The sequence below is a fragment of the Phacochoerus africanus genome, chromosome 3 (assembly GCF_016906955.1).
Source record: "Phacochoerus africanus isolate WHEZ1 chromosome 3, ROS_Pafr_v1, whole genome shotgun sequence".
Taxonomy (NCBI): Eukaryota; Metazoa; Chordata; class Mammalia; order Artiodactyla; family Suidae; genus Phacochoerus; species Phacochoerus africanus.
In genome coordinates, this window is record NC_062546.1 from 44841203 (window position 1) to 44860528 (window position 19326).

General features: G+C 42.0%; 1 protein-coding gene across 1 annotated transcript in view; it reads left to right on the forward strand.

The window, feature by feature from the left end:
• PAK5 (p21 (RAC1) activated kinase 5) overlaps positions 1 to 19326 on the forward strand; it is a 76467-nt gene that overhangs the window by 22845 nt on the left and 34296 nt on the right. Inside the window, exon 2 of the mRNA XM_047770199.1 lies at positions 7198 to 7983. Within this exon, the coding sequence (XP_047626155.1) occupies positions 7198 to 7983 (786 nt within the window). The remainder of the gene's footprint in view (positions 1 to 7197; positions 7984 to 19326) is intronic.

A 19326-nucleotide genomic window follows, 5' to 3' on the forward strand; every position in this document is an offset into this window, starting at 1 on the left:
TCCCTCCCTCTCTCACCCTCTACAAATCCAGGGATGAAGGAGCAGGGGAATGTCACTATATACCAAGTGAAATTATCCCTTTTACAAATTGGAAAATAGGCAATGAAATAATAAGACTAAATTACATAGCAAGTGTGACTGGAATTGAGACTGGAACCTAGAATAGACCGTATATATTTTCTGTAAATTCAACACCTCAGACAGGGGTAAAGTATGCCATAGAAATATGTACTTCAGTGACCCATTTTTGATAAGTTGTGATGTCACACCCCAAGCTTTTGCATTGCTAACTGGTGCTATTTTGTTTTACTCAAAAGAGTCTGAAGAATACCTTAGAGAAGAGCTAGACTGGAAAGAGAGGACCTGAGTTTAGATTCCAGGTCTGTTACATACCAGTTGGCAAAGTGCACCCTGAGTTTCAGTTCACCTACTCCTTTTTAATGAGTAAACACTGAAACTCAGAGTGGGGTTTGCCAGCTGGTATGTAACAGGAAGTGTGGACTGGGAGTTTGGGGTTTGTAGATGCAAACTACTACATTTAGAATGGATAAGCAATGAGGTCCTACTCTACTGCACAGAGAACTATATCTAATCTCTTACGATAGGCCATGATGGGAGATAATATGAGAAAAACAATGTATATATATATATATATATATATATATATATATATATGTATGTATGACTGGGTCACTTTGATGTATGGCAGAAACTGACACAACACTGTAAATCAACTATACTTTAGTTTTTTAAAAAAAATGTTTTTAAGAAACAAAAACTTAAAAAAGGGAGGAGGTGACCTAGATAATCTCTAGATTCCTTCCAACATTAAGATACTGAAAATGACCCTGTAGTCCCAAAGCTGAATAATTCATGTATCCAGAGATGGAAAGTATAGAGGCAGGCAAGAAAGACTAACTGAGATATTGGTTAAGATGGATGGAATTTAGAGAAATGTTCTTTTCCTAGGCTATAGACCTAAAGGTAACATTGAATATGAAAAAGTCTGATATAGTTAACTGCTATTTGTCAGGTTCAGAGAAAGTCTGGATGATATTTTTCCTAAAGGACTATCCAAGTAGGTCCAATAATTCTGAGGGTACTTGAAGACCCTGGCATACCTTGTAGTCATTATTCATGTGGCACATCAGTCAACACAGATTCCTGGGATTAAAAAATACCAGGCAGCTACTTTCTGGGGGATCATGAATTCCTTGTAACATTTGCATTGAGTAATCTGCCTTCTGTTCATAAAGAGAGTAGGAGGTGCAGAGGATAATTTCTATTTGGAATGCTGGCTAAAGAGACTTTTAGTTGATACCTTGTGCTATGAACAAACGGATACTATTTTCCTGAAAATTGCTACAAACATTATTGAAGAGGAGAGACCAACAGTTTAAGTCCACAGGAAGTAGCAGTGCATGTGTCTCATAGACACATGAGCAAATAGAGAGGGAGAAGGGGTAAAAACATACGACCTACCTGCAGTGCAATAGGGAGCTGCTTGAACAGACTTGGTCCTTTAGCGGGTCAGTTATTAGCATTTTTATTTACTTATTTATTTTGTTTTCTAGGGCCACACCCACAGCACATGGACGTTTCCAGGCTAGGGGTTGAATCAGAGCTACAGCTGCCAAGCCTACACCACAGCCACAGCAATGCAGGTCTGGAGCCACATCTGCAACCTACACCATAGTTCATGGCAATGCCAGATCCTTAACCCACTGAGCAAGGCCAGGGATTGAGCCCGCATCCTCACCAGTCCTAGTCAGGTTCATTAACTGCTGAGCCATGAAGGGAACTCCAGCATTTATATTTAATGCATTAGAAGCTTCCAGTTCATCCTTGCCTCGTCCCAGGGTCTTCCTTCCCTATTCATAGGTACTGCTGCTCCCAAGTTCATCTGCTAGAGTGAGCATAGATGTTGCTCTGAGAAAAGGTGCAAGTATACCTATGGTATATGATTCTTTCTCTGGGAGATGCTGCAGCAGAACCTCACCTATCTTGACAACCAATCAATCATTTATAACCCCCCCCAAAATAACAACATTCCATGTAATAGAACACTGTTCAGTGATAAAAGAGAGTAAGAAAGAAAGAAAAAGAAAAAAAAAAAAGAATAGGCTGTTAATTCACAGAACAACACAGATGAACCTTAAATGCATTATGCTAAGTGAAAGAAGCAAGACCAAAAGACTCTGGACTGTATGGTTCCATTCATATGATAACCTGGAAAAGGCAAAACTCTAAGGATGGAAAACAGATCAGTGGTCCCAAGGGTTTGGAGAGGGGTCATATTTGATGAGAAGCTCAGTAGATTTGGGAGGGAGGGTGGAATTAATCTGGCACTGCCAGTGGTGAATACATGATGCTCTGTGTTTGTCAATTTCCATTGAACTTTCTAACACAAAATGTGAATTACAGTATGTAATTAAAAATAATTTAACCAAGAGACCAGAGGATGCCAAGATGGGATGCAAATTGTACAAAAGAATCAAACTGTTATTGTACAGGTATGACATAACCTCATTGAAGGGGGTGTGGAAAAAAAAGACACCAACCAAACTGTTAAAAAAAGTGCTTTGAATGGAAACTATAAAGTAAAAAAGAACTGCATATAAACACTACACGCTAGTTAGCAAAGTTGTTTCCCATAGTGGTGTAGGTTAATTCTGAAACTTCTATACTGGGATTGACTATGTAAATGAACCACAGATGGTGGAATTCAGGTTTTTCACAGTTGGGGCAGTGCAGATTGCAGACAGGTAAGGAGGAATGCTAGAATAAACCATGTGGTACTAGATTAGGTTCAGAGACATCCAGCTGAATTCATTTTCAGTTTAATAGAGATAGAGATGGATAGATAGAATTATAGATGTGTGTGTGTACATGGGTAAGTATACATACACTTAGTTCATAGCTCTGTTCACTGACAGGGGCTTAGAAGCAGTGACATCCCAGGAGCTATGAGCACACTCAGTACCCAGATATTAGTCTCTAATATCATTCTCCACTGAAAGGAACCAGAGCTCCTTGGAGAAATCTCTGCTTTTAGGGCAAGAACAGGGATACTACACAATGAGCCTAGAGCACCTTCCAGTGCCAGAAAATAATCAAGAGCTCAGAAAAATAAACAGGTAGGGGCTTGTCATAGGGACACAGCAGCCAATCTGAAAGGACTCTCAGTGACCAAAGCTGGAATAATTTCAGCAACAAAACAACGTAGTACAGGCATACCTCAGAGATACTGTAGGTTTGGCTCCAGACCACTGCAATAAAGCAAATACAGCAATAAGTTGAGACACACATATTTTTTTTTTATTTCCCAGTGCATATAAAATTTATGTCTATGCAATGCTGTAGTCTATTAAGTGTACAATAGAATTATGTCTAAAAAAAGGAATGTACATACCTTAATTTAAAAACACTTTAGGGAGTTCCTGTCGTGGCTCAGTGGTTAACGAATCCAACTAGGAACCATGAGGTTGCTGGTTCAATCCCTGGCCTTGCTCAGAGGGTTAAGGATCCGGCATTGCCGTGAGCTGTGGTGTAGGTCGCAGATGCGGCTTGGATCCCACGTTGCAGTGGCTCTGGCGTAGGCCAGCAGCTATGGCTCCAATTTGACCCCTAGCCTGGGAACTTCCATATGCCTCAGGAGTGGCCTAAGAAATGGCAAAAAGACAAAAAAAAAGTAAAAAAATAAAAACACTTTATTGGGAGTTCCCGTTGTGGGAACAAATCTGACTATGAACCGTGAGGTTGCAGGTTCGATCCCTGGCCTCGCTCAGTGGGTTAAAGATCTGGCTTTTCTGTGAGCTATGGTGTAGGCTGGCAGTTGTAGCTCCAATTTGACCCCTACCCTGGGAACCTCCATATGGTTCAGGGGCGGCCCCACAAAGAAAAAAAAAAGGTATAAACACTTTATTGCTGAAAAATTCTAACCATCATCTGAGCCTTCAGTGAGTTGTCATCTTTTTTGCTAGTGGAGAGTTTGAAACATTTCAAGAATTACCAGAATGTGACACAAAGGCACAAAGTGAACAAATGCTGTTGGAAAGACAGTGTCAACAGACTTGCTTGAGCCAGGGGTGCCACAAACCTTCAGTCTGTTAAAACATGCACACACACAGTATCTGCAAAGTGCAATGAAATGAGGTATGCCTGTATTGGTTTATAAACCAAAGTATTTTTTAAATGATTCTTATTTTTTTCTATTATAGCTGGTTTACAGTGTTCTGTCAATTTTCTGCTATACAGCAAAATTACCCAGTCACACATACATATATACATGCTTTTTCTCACATTATCTTCCATCATGCTCCATCATAAGTGACTAGATATAGTTCCCAGTGCCTTACAGAAGGATCTCATTACTTATCCATTCCAAAGGTAAGAGTTTGCATCTACTAACCCCAGAGTCCCAGTCCATCCCACTCCATACCTTGGCACCCACAAATCTGTTCTACAAGTCCATGAGTTTCTCATAACCCGAAGTATTAAAACAAATAAGTATCCATGATACCATCCATACTGATACAGATAAATGATTGTATAAATAAATAGATAGGGAGCCTAGGCAAGTCTCCTGTGCAGAAGAATTCCAAGTACTTTATTGTAGATATAACTCTCTTAGGAAGGTAGATCTTGACATGACACGCCTTGAATATGGGTGAACTTAGTGACTTACTTTCAAACAGTGTGATATGAAAACAGTGGAGGAGGAAGGGGAGGGTAACTTCACAGTGTGGAAACCTGACCAGCACTGCCCTGGCTGGATGATCAAGGTCATCATCATGGAGGGTGATGACCCATGCTGATGGTGTGTACCCTGGAGATGATGTGATGAAATTGGTGTATTCCTCTGTGATCTTCCTCCCCCAAACCATGAACGCCAGTTTAACCATGAGAAAAACATCACACATACCCAATTGTGGGACATTCTGCACAATCCCCCATTGGTACGCCTTACAATTGCCAAGGTCATCAAAAACATGGAAAGTCTGAGAAACTGTCCTCAGCAGGTCACATGACAAATAAAGGTAATGATGGAGTTCCCGTCATGGCGCAGTGGTTAACGAATCTGACTAGGAACCACGAGGTTGAGGGTTCGGTCCCTGGCCTTGCTCAGTGGGTTAAAGATCCGGCGTTGCTGTGTGCTGTGGTGTAGGTCACAGATGCGGCTCGGATCCCGCGTTGCTGTGGCTCTGGCATAGGCCAGTGGCTACGACTCCGATTAGACCCCTAGCCTGGGAACCTCCATATGCCTCAGGAACGGCCCTAGAAAAGGCAAAAAGACAAAAATAAATAAATAAATAAAATAAAATAAAATAAAAGTAATGAGGTGTCCTGGATAGGACCTTGGAACACTAGGGGAAATGAAACAAATGAAATCTACATAAACTGTGGAGTTTAGTTAATGGTAATGCAAGATGTTAACAATGGGAGACAGGTGGGGGATATATGAGAACTGTTTGTATTCTCTTTGCAGTTTCTCTGTGGGGTTTTTTTTGTTTGTTTGTTTGTTTGTTTGGGTGTTTTGTTTTTTTATCTTTTTAGGGCTGCACCCAAGGCCCATGAAAGTCCCCAGAACAGGGGTTGAATCGGATCTGCGGCTGCTGACCTACACCACAGCCACAACAACTTGGGATCCAAGCCACGTCTGTGAGGTACACCACACCTTACGGCAACACTGGATCTGTGACTCACTGAGCAGAGCCAGGGATCAAACCCACATCCTCATGATACTAGTCAGGTTCGTTACCGCTGAGCCACAAGGGGAACTCTTGGTTTCTCTGTTAATTTGAAAGTATTTCATACTTAAATGTTTACTTAAAAGAAAAAGGTAGAGACCAAAAGCTTTAGTTCAAGACTGATTGGGGGGAGAAAAAAAAAAACCTTGTCTTTTACCATGGATAGTTGGAGAAGCACTGATCTACAAAAATACATTCTCTAAGGAAACTTTGACATTTTCTTCCAGCGTGAAATCTATTGTTCCAATTCAGGTGGCTTTGAACTCCTTGCTCCTTACTCAAGGTATTTTTCTCTTGAAATTTTGGACATCTGAAGTCACAACACTTTGTTCTTTATTCTTTTATCCACCCCCGTCATATTTTGCTCCAAACCTTGTCATTGTCAAGGCTCAGCTGACTGGCTTTATAAGTAGTGTCTGATTTCTTTCTGTTCCTGGTATTCATTCCGGTGTTATTTAGGTTCATTAATGGAACAGTTGGGCTTTTGGCGATTTGTCACTAAGATTTGGGTACAACCACATCATTACCAAACCATGTAAAATTCAGCCATGATGATACTGATGAGACACAGAAGTGTGGCCATAGCAGGCATTACAGTTACATACTCAATAAGGATATCACATTTGATCACAAATAAAACAAGTAATCTTCACGCTGTGCCCTATTTATAGCTCAGAAAGTTTCTTCCTCTTCTATATATGCTGATAACTTCAATTATTATGTATCTTCCAGAAAAAGGTAACAGAAATGTTGCACCTCCAAGTATTTACTATTCAGGTAACAATGTTTACTGATTTTGCAAGTAATCTGGATAATGAATGACAAAAGATAATAAATACACCTTTCATAACCAAACAATTTGTAATCATCAGCTTATTGTTAGATAGGGTTTATTATTAAGTAGAGGAACTCATACTGGTAAATAAACAGTGATATCCTATGTATACTTTTCTAAATAGCTTTTTAATGTTTGATTTCTCTATTGAGTCAGGTAAGGAAACATTTGCTGTATGAGATTATTATTTATTTGATTTATTTCACCACTAAAATCAATCAACAGATTTTTCTCTTTTTCTTTTTTAATGAAATGCTCCTCGTTTAAATTGGATGGAGTGGGGGTGGGATTCCTCCGTCAATAGAAAGGTGTGGGGAGTTCTCATTGTGGCTTAGTGGTAACAACCCGACTAATATCCATGAGGATGTGGGTTCGATCCCTGGCCTCGATCAGTGGGTTGAGGATCCAGCATTGAGGTGAGCTGTGGTATAGGTAGCAGACAAGGCTCAGATCCCACGTTGCTGTGGCTGTGGTATAGGCCAGTGGCTACAGCTCCGATTCAACCCCTAGCCTGGGAACTTCCATATGCTGTGGGCATGGCCCTAAAAAGAAAAAAAAAAAATTGAAGGCATGAAACGTTCCCTTTAAAGCGTGTTCCCTTATTATTCCCAGACAATTGTCAGAGGAAACAAACCCTGCAAGGAGACCTCCATCAACGGGCTGCTAGAGGATTTCGACAACATCTCGGTGACCCGCTCCAACTCTCTAAGGAAGGAAAGCCCGCCCACCCCGGACCAGGGAGCCTCCAGCCATGGTCCAGGCCATCGGGAAGAAAACGGCTTCATCACCTTCTCACAGTATTCCAGCGAATCTGACACCACCACTGACTATGCCACCGACAAGTACAGAGAAAAAAGTCTCTATGGAGACGATTTGGATCCGTTTTATAAGGGCGGCCACTCGGCCAAGCAAAATGGGCACATCATGAAAATGAAACCTGGGGAGGCCTACTATTCTGAAATGAAGCCTTTGAAATCCGAGATAACCAGATTTCCTATCGACTACCATGCACCCTTGGACTCACTGAGCAAACCAACTGAGTACAGTGACCTTAAGTGGGGGTACCAGAGAGCCTCCAGCAGCTCCCCTCTGGATTATCCATTCCAGTTCATGCCTTCCAGAACTGCAGGGACCAGTGGGTGCTCCAAGGAGAGCCTGGCGTACAGCGAAAGTGAATGGGGACCCAGCCTGGAGGACTATGACAGGAGGCCAAAGTCATCATACCTGAGTCAGACGAGTCCTCAGCCCGCCATGCGGCAGAGGTCACGGTCCGGCTCAGGGCTCCAGGAACCCACGATGCCCTTCGGAGCTAGTGCTTTTAAAACCCACTCCCAAGGACACTCCTACAGTTCCTACACCTACCCTCGCTTGTCTGAGCCCACTATGTGCATCCCAAAGGTAATGTTCACCCCCTCCCTCCCTCCAGGGTTTACCTTTAAGTGGGAATCCATATAAAATTCTACCTGATTTCCACCCATGAGCCTCAGGGGCAGAGAATTTAAGGCAAGGCACATGTATTCATTAAAATCAAAGCCTTTGGGGGAGCTCCTACAGGGTTTCTGGTTAAAAAGCAAAAAAAAAAAATTATTTGAAAAATATTCTGATGTACTCATGATTATATATCCTCATATGGCACTAAGTCCTGTGTTAAGGAGCATTCAGTTGTAGACCATTATATGCAGTAGCGTGGTGGTTCCTGCCTCTGGTTAAGGTTATGTGGCTCTGCCGACAAGGAAAAAGAAAGCAAGATGATGTGGTAAGTTTTTAACAAAGTTAATTGTATTCTACTCAAGGGATGGTTCTTCATTTTGAGCATATGTCTTTCTACTGTTTCGTATTGAAATGTCATTTTTCTCTATGACTCTTTGAGGTGGTAGATAGAATCTGATTACTGGACCATTTTCCATGTAGCTTTTAATTTTGTTTTGTCTTATTGTAATTCCTCTCTTGGTAATTTTTGTTGTTGTTGTTAGCTGCTCCACATTTGTTTTGAAATGTGGTTGGTCCATGACATCCCAAAGTTTGGGAACCGCTGCTGGAAAAGTTACTGACTTTGCAAAGTACCTTAGGGAGTATGCTGGGGGAGTGTTTTCCTTAGTAACTTAGAGATGTTTTTGCTACCTCCCCTGGACAGCAAAGTGAAAATGGGGCATTTGGAGATGGGCTGTAGGTTACAGAGCTCTCAGACCAGTTGAGAAAGACTTGACTTCCAGTAGCATGATCACGGAGGTTTACACCAAATATTGTCTCTTCAACAGCTTGGTAGGCCTCACAGCATACCCTGGAAGGCAGGCCTGCCTGCACTCATCTAGTTGGTTGATGTCAATAGCCATCCTTTTTCTTTTGCTTCTTATTTCTCAGAAACCCAATCCAAGATGTCGAAGCTGTCTAGGGCCATGCTGGGAGTGACTTATGCCATACAATGGAAAAATTAAAAAAAAAAAAAGCTATCACTCTTAACTCCCAATATATAAAATTAAAAATAAATTCTTGAGGAAATAAAGACCTGAAATATACACCTCCAGTTAAAATTTAAATATTGAGAATGTTTCCCATCTCACCGTGTTATTTCTTTATCTTAGTTACTCCCATGGTCTTGCCTTTACTTTCCAGAGCAGTGGTTGGAAAGAGGTCTAATTAACAAGCAGAGAAAAGCTGTAGGAAGCCATATGCATGTGTGTCATGATGCGTAAGATCATTTATTCGATTTCCTGTGCACATCACTCCACCGAGAGAACCCCTTCATGGTTGCAGAGAGAACTAAGCAAATTAACACATTCTGTAGCTAAATTTAGTTGCATCTTCTGGTCTTTGAACATCAGGGACTACTTTAGGAATAAAGAATGTGATTTTTTTTTCAGCTTTGCTGAGGTATAATTGACAGAATTGTAAGATATTTAAAATATACAAGATGATGATTTGATCTACCTATGCATTGTGAAAGGATTCCCTTCATTGAGTGAAAACATCCATCACTTCCCATGCTTACCTTCTTTGTGTATGAAAACATTTAAGTTCTACTCTCTTAGCCCATTTCAATTATACACTCTAGTGTTATCAACTGTAGTCATCATATTACACATTCTATCCTTAGACTTTATTCATCTTATAGCTGAAAATTTGCACTCTTTTACCAACTTCTTCCTTTCTTTTCACCCTAGACCCTGTCAACCACTTTTCTTCTCTGTTTCTATGAGTTTGGCTTCCTTTTTTAAAAAAAAAATCCCATGTGTAAGTGATACCATGCAGTATTTGTCATTCTCTGTCTGGTTTATTTCACTTAGCATAGTGGCTTTCAGCTTCTTCCATGTTTTTGCAAATGACAGGATTTCCTTCTCTTTTAAGGCTGAATAATCATCTGTTGTTACCTGATTCACATTTTCTTGATCTGTTCATTCATTGATGCACACATAGGTTGTTTCCATACCTTGTCTATGTTAAAAATGCTACAGCGGGCATAAGAGTACAGATGTATCTTTCAGCTAATGATTTCACTTCCTTTGAATATGGGTCTTCTGGATCATATAGTAGTCCTATTTTTAATTTCTTGAGAAACCTCTATACTCTTTTCTGCTGTGGCTGTACCAGCTTATGTTCTCACCAGCAGTGTACAAGGGTCTTCTTTTCTCTACATCTTTACTATCATTTGTTATCTCCTGCCTATTTAATTGTAGCCATCCTAACAGGTATGAGGTGGTATCTCATTGTGGGTTTTTTTTTTTTTTCTTTAGGGCCAAACATGCAGCACAAGAAAGTTCACAGGCTAGGGGTCAAATCAGAGCCACAGCTGCCGTCCTATGCCACAGCCACAGCAAAGCAGGATCTAAGCCATGTCTGTGACCTACACCTCACTTATGGCAATGCCAGATCCTTAACCTACTGAGCGAGGCCAGGGATCGAACCTATGTGCTCATGGATCCTAGTTGGTTTCATTACTGCTGAGACATGATGGGAACTCCTCCGATTTACATTTTCCCAATGATTAGTGATATTGAGCACCTTTTTATAGACCTGGTGGCCATTTGTATGTTTTCTTTGGAAAAATGTCTATTCAGGTCCTTTGCTCATTTTTAAATTAGGTTATTTGGGGTTTTTGCTATTGAATTCCTTGCTCTGAGTTCCTAACATATTTTGGATATTAACTCCTGATTATATATGTGGTTGCACATGTGTTCTCCCATTCTATAAGTCGCCTGTTCATTTTGCTGATGGTTTTCTTTACTGAGCAAAAGTTCTTTAGTTTAATTTTGTCCTACTTCTTGATTTTTGCTTTTATTGCCTTTGCTTTTAGTGCCATATCAAAAAAAAAAAAATTGCCAAGAGTGATGTTGAAGAGCTTATTCCTACATTTTCTTCTTTTTGTGTATGGTTTAAGATAGGGGTCTGGCTTCATTCTTTTACACATGGCTTACAGTTTTCCCAGCACTGGTATTTTTGGCTCTTTTGTCAGAAATTAATTGACCAGGGAGTTCCCATCCTGGTGCAGTAGTTAATGAATCCGACTAGGAACCATGAAGTTGCAGGTTCAATCCCTGGCCTTGCTCAGGGGGTTAAGGATCCAGCACTGCCGTGAGCTGTGATATAGGTCGAAGACTTGGCTTAGATCTGGCATGGCTGTGGCTGTGGCATAGGCCGGCAGCTACAGCTCTGATTAGATCCCTAGCCTGGGAAACTCCATATGCTGCACGTGTGGCCCTAGAAAAGACAAAAAATAATAACAATAATAATAATTGACCAAAAATGTGTGATTTATTTCTCAGCTTTCTTTTCTGTTTCACTGATTTAAGTGTGTTTTATGCCAAAATTATTGTTTTGATTACAATAGTTTTGCAATATAGTTTGCAATTAGGAAACGTGATGCCTCCAGCTTTTTTCTCAGGACTGCTTTGGCTATTCAGGGTCAAATACAATTTTTTTTGTGAATGTGGTGTATTTGAAAAGTTGCTTTTGGGAGATATTTTAGGTCATGGTCATAAAGAAAATTTTGTCCAAAGACTGTAACTGACATCATTAGCCTACCAAAAGTCATTTTCAACATCTGAAAAATCAAGATATTTCACTTAGAATTACCAAATTTTTGGATTTCAGGTTTCGCTTGGGGGAAAAAAACGTCATGACCTGATATTCCTGGGCCCATATTTTCACAAGTCATTGGAAATAGAATTGGCTGGAGGTAAAGGCTGCCCCATTAGAAGGGACAGGTTCTGCCCAGCCCACTTCATTCATTTTTCCCGTTAGCCTAATCCCTAATGCTTCTGGGATTTAATATAACCACCAACATCCCCTGACCCCTAATCTCACAGAAGGGGAAACTGGGGTTCAGAAAGTCACATGGCACACTTAAGGTTTCATAGCTTATTGGTTATATAACAAGAATAAGAATCCAGGTTTGGAGTTTCTCCCAGTTCAGTACTTTTTCCATTACATGGGCATATGAATTCTAAAGGTTCAGCTGCATTTGTCAGTAAAACCTATGAGAGGTCCTAGTGGCTACCAGAACTTTAGGCTATATGGAGGAATAGGAAGAGGATAGAGAGAAGGAGGGAAGGAGGGGGGAGGGAGGGAATAAATTGCCTCATTCCTTACCAACTCCCTCTTCTTATAGACTTCAATTATAGGGCAGAGCACACCTGCCCCGACATCTGGTTTTGTCAAACCTGGAAGTAATGCTGAAACTATTGGGGCTGAAAACAAAACAAACAACAAAAAATATTTAACAGTCCTACCAAGAATATTTCAGCCCTTATAATCAGAACTCCAAATGAGCAAGCTAATGTTCCATGTTTCACAGGCAACCCATGAGAAATTCATGAGCAGGTCTTGTGGGAGGGTTGGAGGTGGGAGGCCTGTTAGTAATTAAAAGGTTTACTTGATTAAAAATACAACATATCTCTGAAAAATACTTAGGTGCCTGTGTCTTTAGAACTAGACTCTTAAAAATCTACCAATCATGTTTGGGTTTCCTGCTGAAAGAAGAACTAGTGATCATGACTCAGGTAATTTGGCTTTGCCTCATGGAAAATTCTAGAAACTAGCGGTTAATGTTCACATCTCCAATTATAAGAGAGCACAAAACTTGAGTAGGCTCCTAGAGAGAGCAAAAATGAGGAGGGGTATGTGCATGTGTGTGTGTGTGCGCATGTGCGTGTGTATGTGTGTGTGTGTTGTGTTTGACACTAGTTTCATATTTTGGCTTAAAGAAAAAACATGTTAACCCATAGTAAAAAAAAAAAAAAAGAATAACTCCTCCAATGTTATCTATCTACCTAAGTTTCCTGTTATTGTGACGGGAATCAAGGATGTTATGAAATCTACAGATATTGGCATCTATCTCTACTTTTTTTTTAGGGCCACACCCATGGCATATGGAAGTGCTAGGCTAGGGATTGGATCAGAGCTGCAGCTGCCAGCCTATGCCACAGCCACAGCAATGCCAGATCCAAGCCACATCTGCAACCTACATCGCTGCAACCTACATAGCAGTGCAGAATCTTTAACCCACTGAGTGAGGCCAGGGATCAAACCTGTGTCCTCATGGATATTAGTCAGGTTCATCACTGCTGAGCCACAATGGGAACTCCCATCTCCCTATTTTTAATTTTTTGGCGGGGAGGAGTTGGTGGCTGGCTGAGCAGATGAAACCTTGTGGAGGGGAAAGAAAGCCATACCAAATCCATAGAGCACCATTCAGACCACCAGCCATACGGTGTGCTTTCCACCCTCCCTTGCAGACAAGCCTGCCTTACAGGGAGAGAAACTGACTGGAGACCCTGTCCCCCGTCATTTGGTTTTGCTCATTCTGATGATCTCCAAGGACCAGGCAGCCTGGTGTCTGCTACTGGCCCAGCCCATCCATTCCTTATTCTGATTCCAACTGTCAAGAAGCCTCCAACATCATCACACATCTGCCACGTCACTGAGCATTGGCTGGGTGCCAGATCCATGTGTTTCCTTGTGGAGCCTCATAGTCCTATAAATTCTTGCTCCCTTTGAAGAGATGAGGAAACTGAGACTTTGAGAGGCTCAGTAAATAGCCGGGTCAGACAGCTCATAGCAGAGCCAGTACCCAGCTTTCTGGGCTCAAGCCTTTCATCAGATGTTGGCTACAGCCCCAAGGGCACAGGAGTAGGTCCTGCAGGCATCAAGCCTTAACCGGGCTTCTTAGAAGCTCCTTTTAAGACCTGCAGCAATGACGTTCCCCTGGGTTGCATCATCCTGTTCCATTCTATAGCAGGATTTCTCAGCCTTGACACTGTCTACATTTTGGACCTGGTAACTGTTTGCTGTGGGGGCTTCCTGAGCACAGTAGGACGTTACCTGGCCTTTACTCACTACATACCAGTAGCAGTCCTCCCTTGCTGATAACAAACAAAACATCTCTAGACACTGCCCAATGTGGTGGGGAGCTTGGGGGGGGCGGTACAAAAGTAGCTTCAGATAAGAACCCTATTTTCTAGCTACCATTTCTCAAGTGCTTTATGGCAGTTAAGGCTGTAGCTTCTGGAGATAAACTCCCTGGGTTTAAGTCCTGATATTGCCATTACAGCTGGGTGAGTTAACTGCTTGATTATTTGTTTTGTTTTGTTTTTTCCTTTTTTGTCTGTCCCATGGCATATGGAGTTCCCCGGACCAGAGATAAGGTCTATAACGCAGCTGTGGCAGTGCCAAATCCTTCAACCTGCTGTGTGGGGCTGGGATTGAACCTGCATCCTGGCACTGCAGAATCACTGTAGATCTGTTGTGCCACAGCAGGAATTCCACCGCTTAATTGTACCGCTATTACTTCATCTATGAAATGAGGATAAAGACTGTCCCTGTCTTATCATGTTGAGTGAATTCAAATAAGTTAATAACTACAATAGCCTAATTATTAATACAATATATGCCTCGGTCTATGTGTATAGTGTGTAGCTGGACGATGGCTGTGATGTGATGCTGGGGGATCCTGTGTGCCAGGCACTGTGCTAAGCATTTTGCAAACATGGCCCAACTTGCCCTCACAATTCTAGAAGTATTCAAGATCATCTCTCTTCTATAGCAAAGAAGCTGAGACTCAGAGACTAAATCTTTCTGGATGTCCCACGGGTATCTTCATATCAAGCAAGGAGCTAAGCCAGGATCCAAAATTAGGTCTGTCTGACTCCAAAGTCTACCTATTTCAGAACATTCGCATTTCCACAGAAGAAAACCAAGGAGCAGAAAGATGGACATGAGGCTTTGGGCCCAGATGCACACACTGCAGGCAGCCTTCAGTTTGCTGACGAAGAAGGGTGCTGATTCAGAGATGGATCTGGGGTACACAAGAATACACTGCATCCTCTCCGTTCTTGGTGTGCAGGAATCCTCTGGGAAGTTCCTTAGCATCAGCAGACTGTGATCTGTGCATAAAGGTGGGACCATAGACTACAAAGGAAGCATTAAGAGTAGAGCTCCTTGGAGTTCCCATTGTGGCTCAGTGGGTTAAGAACCTGACTAGTATCCATGAGGATGTGGATTCGATTCCCAGCCTTGCTCAGCAGGTTAAGGATCTGTCATTGCAGCAAGCTGTAGCGTAGGTCGAAGAGGCAGCTCAGATCCATCATTGCCCTGGCTGTGGCATAGACCAGCAGCTGCAGCTCTGATTCAACCCCTAGCCTAGGAACTTCCATATACTTCAGGTGTAGCTATAAAAAGAAAAAAAAAAAAGAGAGATCCCTGAATCTCTTGTATAACTCACTCTACCTTGAGTGATGGTCTTACTTGATTTCATAAAAGACTCCAGATTTTCCCACCCATTGCAGAAGGCGTTGAAGAGCACAAGTTCTAGAATCAGATTCCCAAGATTTGAGCACGTCTATCTGTGTGCTCTTGTCTGTGCCTCAGGTCACTCATCTGTAAAGCAGGGTGCTCCATTACCTGCTTTGAACTTGTCCTGAGGAACAGAAAAGGTTAATAAATGTAAAGGAGCAAGCCCTCTGTATTGGCCCTTATTCCCAGGAATATTTCTGATGGAAAAACATTATCACCATATCCGCTCACACCAGCCATAAGAGCATCCTGTTGGTATAATCTTGTACATATTTTCAAAATAAGAGAAGAAGTTCTAGCTGACTCTGCCCCCACAGCCACTCTGTGCTGCATCATAATTCCTCCTGTCCTCACTTTAGAGATAGGGGTCACGGAAAGCCAGGGGAGCTCTCTGACTTCCTCAAGGTCATACAAAGCCTTAGTGACTGAGCTGGCCTGAGGACCCCAATGCTGCCACTCCAGTGCTTTCTCTACTTTCTAGAATGCAAATGAAATTCTTGGGCCTCCTATGAAAGTCAGGTGCTAAGAGACAACAGAAAATTTAGTAGCGTTAAGGCAAGAACCACCCTAACTATGGGTGTGTAGTTGTGATGATTCCTGCCAACTGACTCCACCATCTTACCTTCATCATCTCCACTGAAAAGGGCAGCAAAGTGACCAATTCTAGTCCTAGGACATCCGAAGTAGATAGCATATTAAGGGATTCTGGGTAAAAATCAAGGATGCCAGAAAAACAGTGGCATGATTTCCCAGAACTTCCATTTGTGGTCATCAGTGCAATGAATGGTTTTTCACTGCCTGCTTTGACTTTGCTTTCCCTGGAAGGAAAAAGCAGTTGAACTAGTGTGCTCAGCCCTCCTGAATTAATAATTTAATGACTCACCATTCTTTGTGGTACTGGCCACATCCAGATTCAACCAAGATTTCAAGAACAAAACTGCAGCTCCTAATGCACTAAGGATCCGGCAGAACAGTTTTCAGAGATCCTTCAGGGACCTCATGGGTAATGAAATAATGAGACTGGCCAAATCTGATGGGCTGCACCAAAAATCTGAGCAAGGGGACAGGGAAGGAAGGAAGGAGAGAGATTGAAAGAAAGAAGAGGGCTTAATTGCTTAGTATAACAATGGGGATCATTGCCTGTAGATTTTTTTTTTCTTCACATGGGCTCCTCTAGGATGTTCATTAAGGCTCATAAAACATCCAAAGAGGTGGTTAGAGCAATGTCTCTAACATCTGTCCCTTCTGATGGAGACTTTAGGCATCTTTTGCATATGAATGAATTCGTCTTCCTATGAATGTGCTTGTGGTTCAAAGTAAATTGTATTTTGGTCATTATAAGTGGGTTTTTCCATTAAACCAAATTAAAAACGAAATAAATCTAACCTGGCATTGTCTGTTCCAAGGCTCTCAGAAGCCCCGACACATTTGAACCATATTATGCAGCAGTGAACTAATCCCCAGAAGTGCAGCCTCCCCCCTCCTCCCACCCCTTCCCCCCAGCATGTCTCTGCAGGTGGTGACAGATCACAGGTCAGAGTAATCTGCTCTTGAATAGAGGGCACCTTAGATTTGGAGCAGCAACTGTGGGGGGTTAATTGGATATTCTGATTCAGAGATGGAGGAAGAGCTCCCCATTAGCTGGAGCCTGCTGATATGAGATTGATTCATTTCTTTAAATAACTGGGTTTGCCTCTTTGTAGGGGTCATGAGCCACTTGTCAGAACTCTCAGTGTGCATTTGCCATCAACTTTGTAAGTCAGGGAAATACATGACTCTTCAAACTTTGTGTCATAAGGTGTAAATTTCTACACGTCTAAATAGGAATACAACATCACGGTGGGGGAGATTTTCCTGCAAAAAAAAAAAATGCTAAATATGGTAAAGAGCTTTCTGCTAGCTACAGTCTGGAAACCCAGCAAGTGTATGGCCATCCAGAACTTAACCTCCTCCCAAAATTCCCTGCATCAGGACCTTAAGGAGACACCTTGATCCCTTAGGTCCTACCAGGCCGTGCTCATGACCATGCTCATGAGATGCATGCTTCTTTTACCAAAATTGAGAGCCAGGTCAGAGTGTGTGTTGTGTCTCTTTGTTGTCCAGCCAGAGCAAATATAATAGGTTCTGAAATAAGGCCACTCCATTTTGTACATGGACATAAGTCATTCAGAGGAAACTGACCATGATTGGGCACAGGTCAGAGTTTTGCCTCAAGCAGGAATAGGAGCTACTGTTTTATTAAGATTCAATTGGAAGTGGAGCAACTCCCCCACCACCCTGTAATTGGAGCTCTCAAGTCTGCAGCAGGGGAGAAGCATAGGCTGGAAACTCAAGGATGGAGACATAGAAGCTGATCCACCACAGGCCAGGCAGGTGGGGACTAGCCCCATCAGCAGCGTTCCTGCCCACGGGGCTGCCAAGCATCACAGGAGGAATGAGGGAGAGTCTCCACACTTGTGAATCACCGGGCTTAGTGAATTGTTCTTACAGAGGAAGCCAGGTACTGATTCTTTCCTGAATTCTCACAAGCAGCTGTTTTCCTTTCCCAAAGCTGAAGCTAGTCCTGTTCCACTCCCCTTGGAGTCAAGTAAGGATAATTTGATATGTCCTTTCTTTGCTCAGCTAACAGAGGGCTGTGATTCACTTTTATGCTGCCTTAAATTTAGGTAGTAGAACAAGCAGGACCATTCTGGCTTTTTTCATCTGGGGAGATGGTGCCTTCTCTTTGCTTTATTGTACTTTGAAAAGGTGTATCAGAGCATCATACTCAAGCACTGGCCCTGGCTGCCTCCCACCCGCTGTAATTGCGGAGAGTGCTAAGAGGGACTCCATCCATCTCAAGACTTCCGCAGTACGCATTCCGTGGGGGCAGACTTACACCATGCGCACCCTCACGCATGTGTGCGTGCGCGCATGCACACGTCCAGCACTATCCAGCCGCAGCCTCTCTGTCACCAGTGCCAAAGGCCACGGTGACAGATGGATGCTGCCGCAGGATTTTTTTTTTTCCTTCTTTTCTTTCTCTCTCCCATCCCCCACCGAACCTTTTTTTCCCCAGCCTTGGCATAAAATGGTCAAATGATGTTCTACCGCAGAATTCAATTTCACAGTTCAGTTAGGTCCTTGATTACACTGCCAAATTCAGATTAATGTGCATTTAACTAACATGGATCAGGGGAATTCTGGCTGCCAGCCATCTGTACGCAGAGCAATTGATAGCTGTGTGGAGTTTTATGCCCTGTCCACCCCAGCACATCACTGGTGAAATTGATTGATTAAATGAATTCATTGCTATAATTATTTATAATTTTGATACATCACAAGCTTGTGTCTGACCCTATCCTCAGAGATGTTGTGCTCATTGTGCTCTGGCTGAGTTATTAACTGAGGATTTTTTATTCCCATATAACACAGCTTTTTTGTTGTTTTGTTTTGCCCTTCTTCTTTTTTGATTGGGTTTGAATAGAGACATGAAAAATGCCTGTTTCTTTAAGATTTAATTTATATGGCATTCTAAAAGGCATCAAGAAACTAAAAAATGAATATATGTTATTAACCATTTCAAAGAGGAAGGAAGCTAAGAAGACTATGTTTTTTCAGTATTTTTTTAAGATTCCTGTAGAAAGAATTCTGTAGAGAGCATTCCTTCTCAGAATGTATCTGATTTTCAATGACAATTAGTGACCCTGTGACAACAGCTCAGCAGTGTATCAGCCAGGTGATAATTTGCAAATTGATCTGGTCTCTTATTACAAGCTGCCATGTGGAAATCCCCCTTAAAAGTATGCAAACCATGGTCTTGTTTATATGAATGTACTTGTTCACAAAATCACAGGTCTGTTCTTTTCAGAGTAGTAGGGGAAAGCCTTCCTGGTATATCTTTTTTTTTTTTTAATTAGAGTATAGTTGATTTACAGTAATGTGCCTATTTCTGCTGTATAGCATAGTGACCCA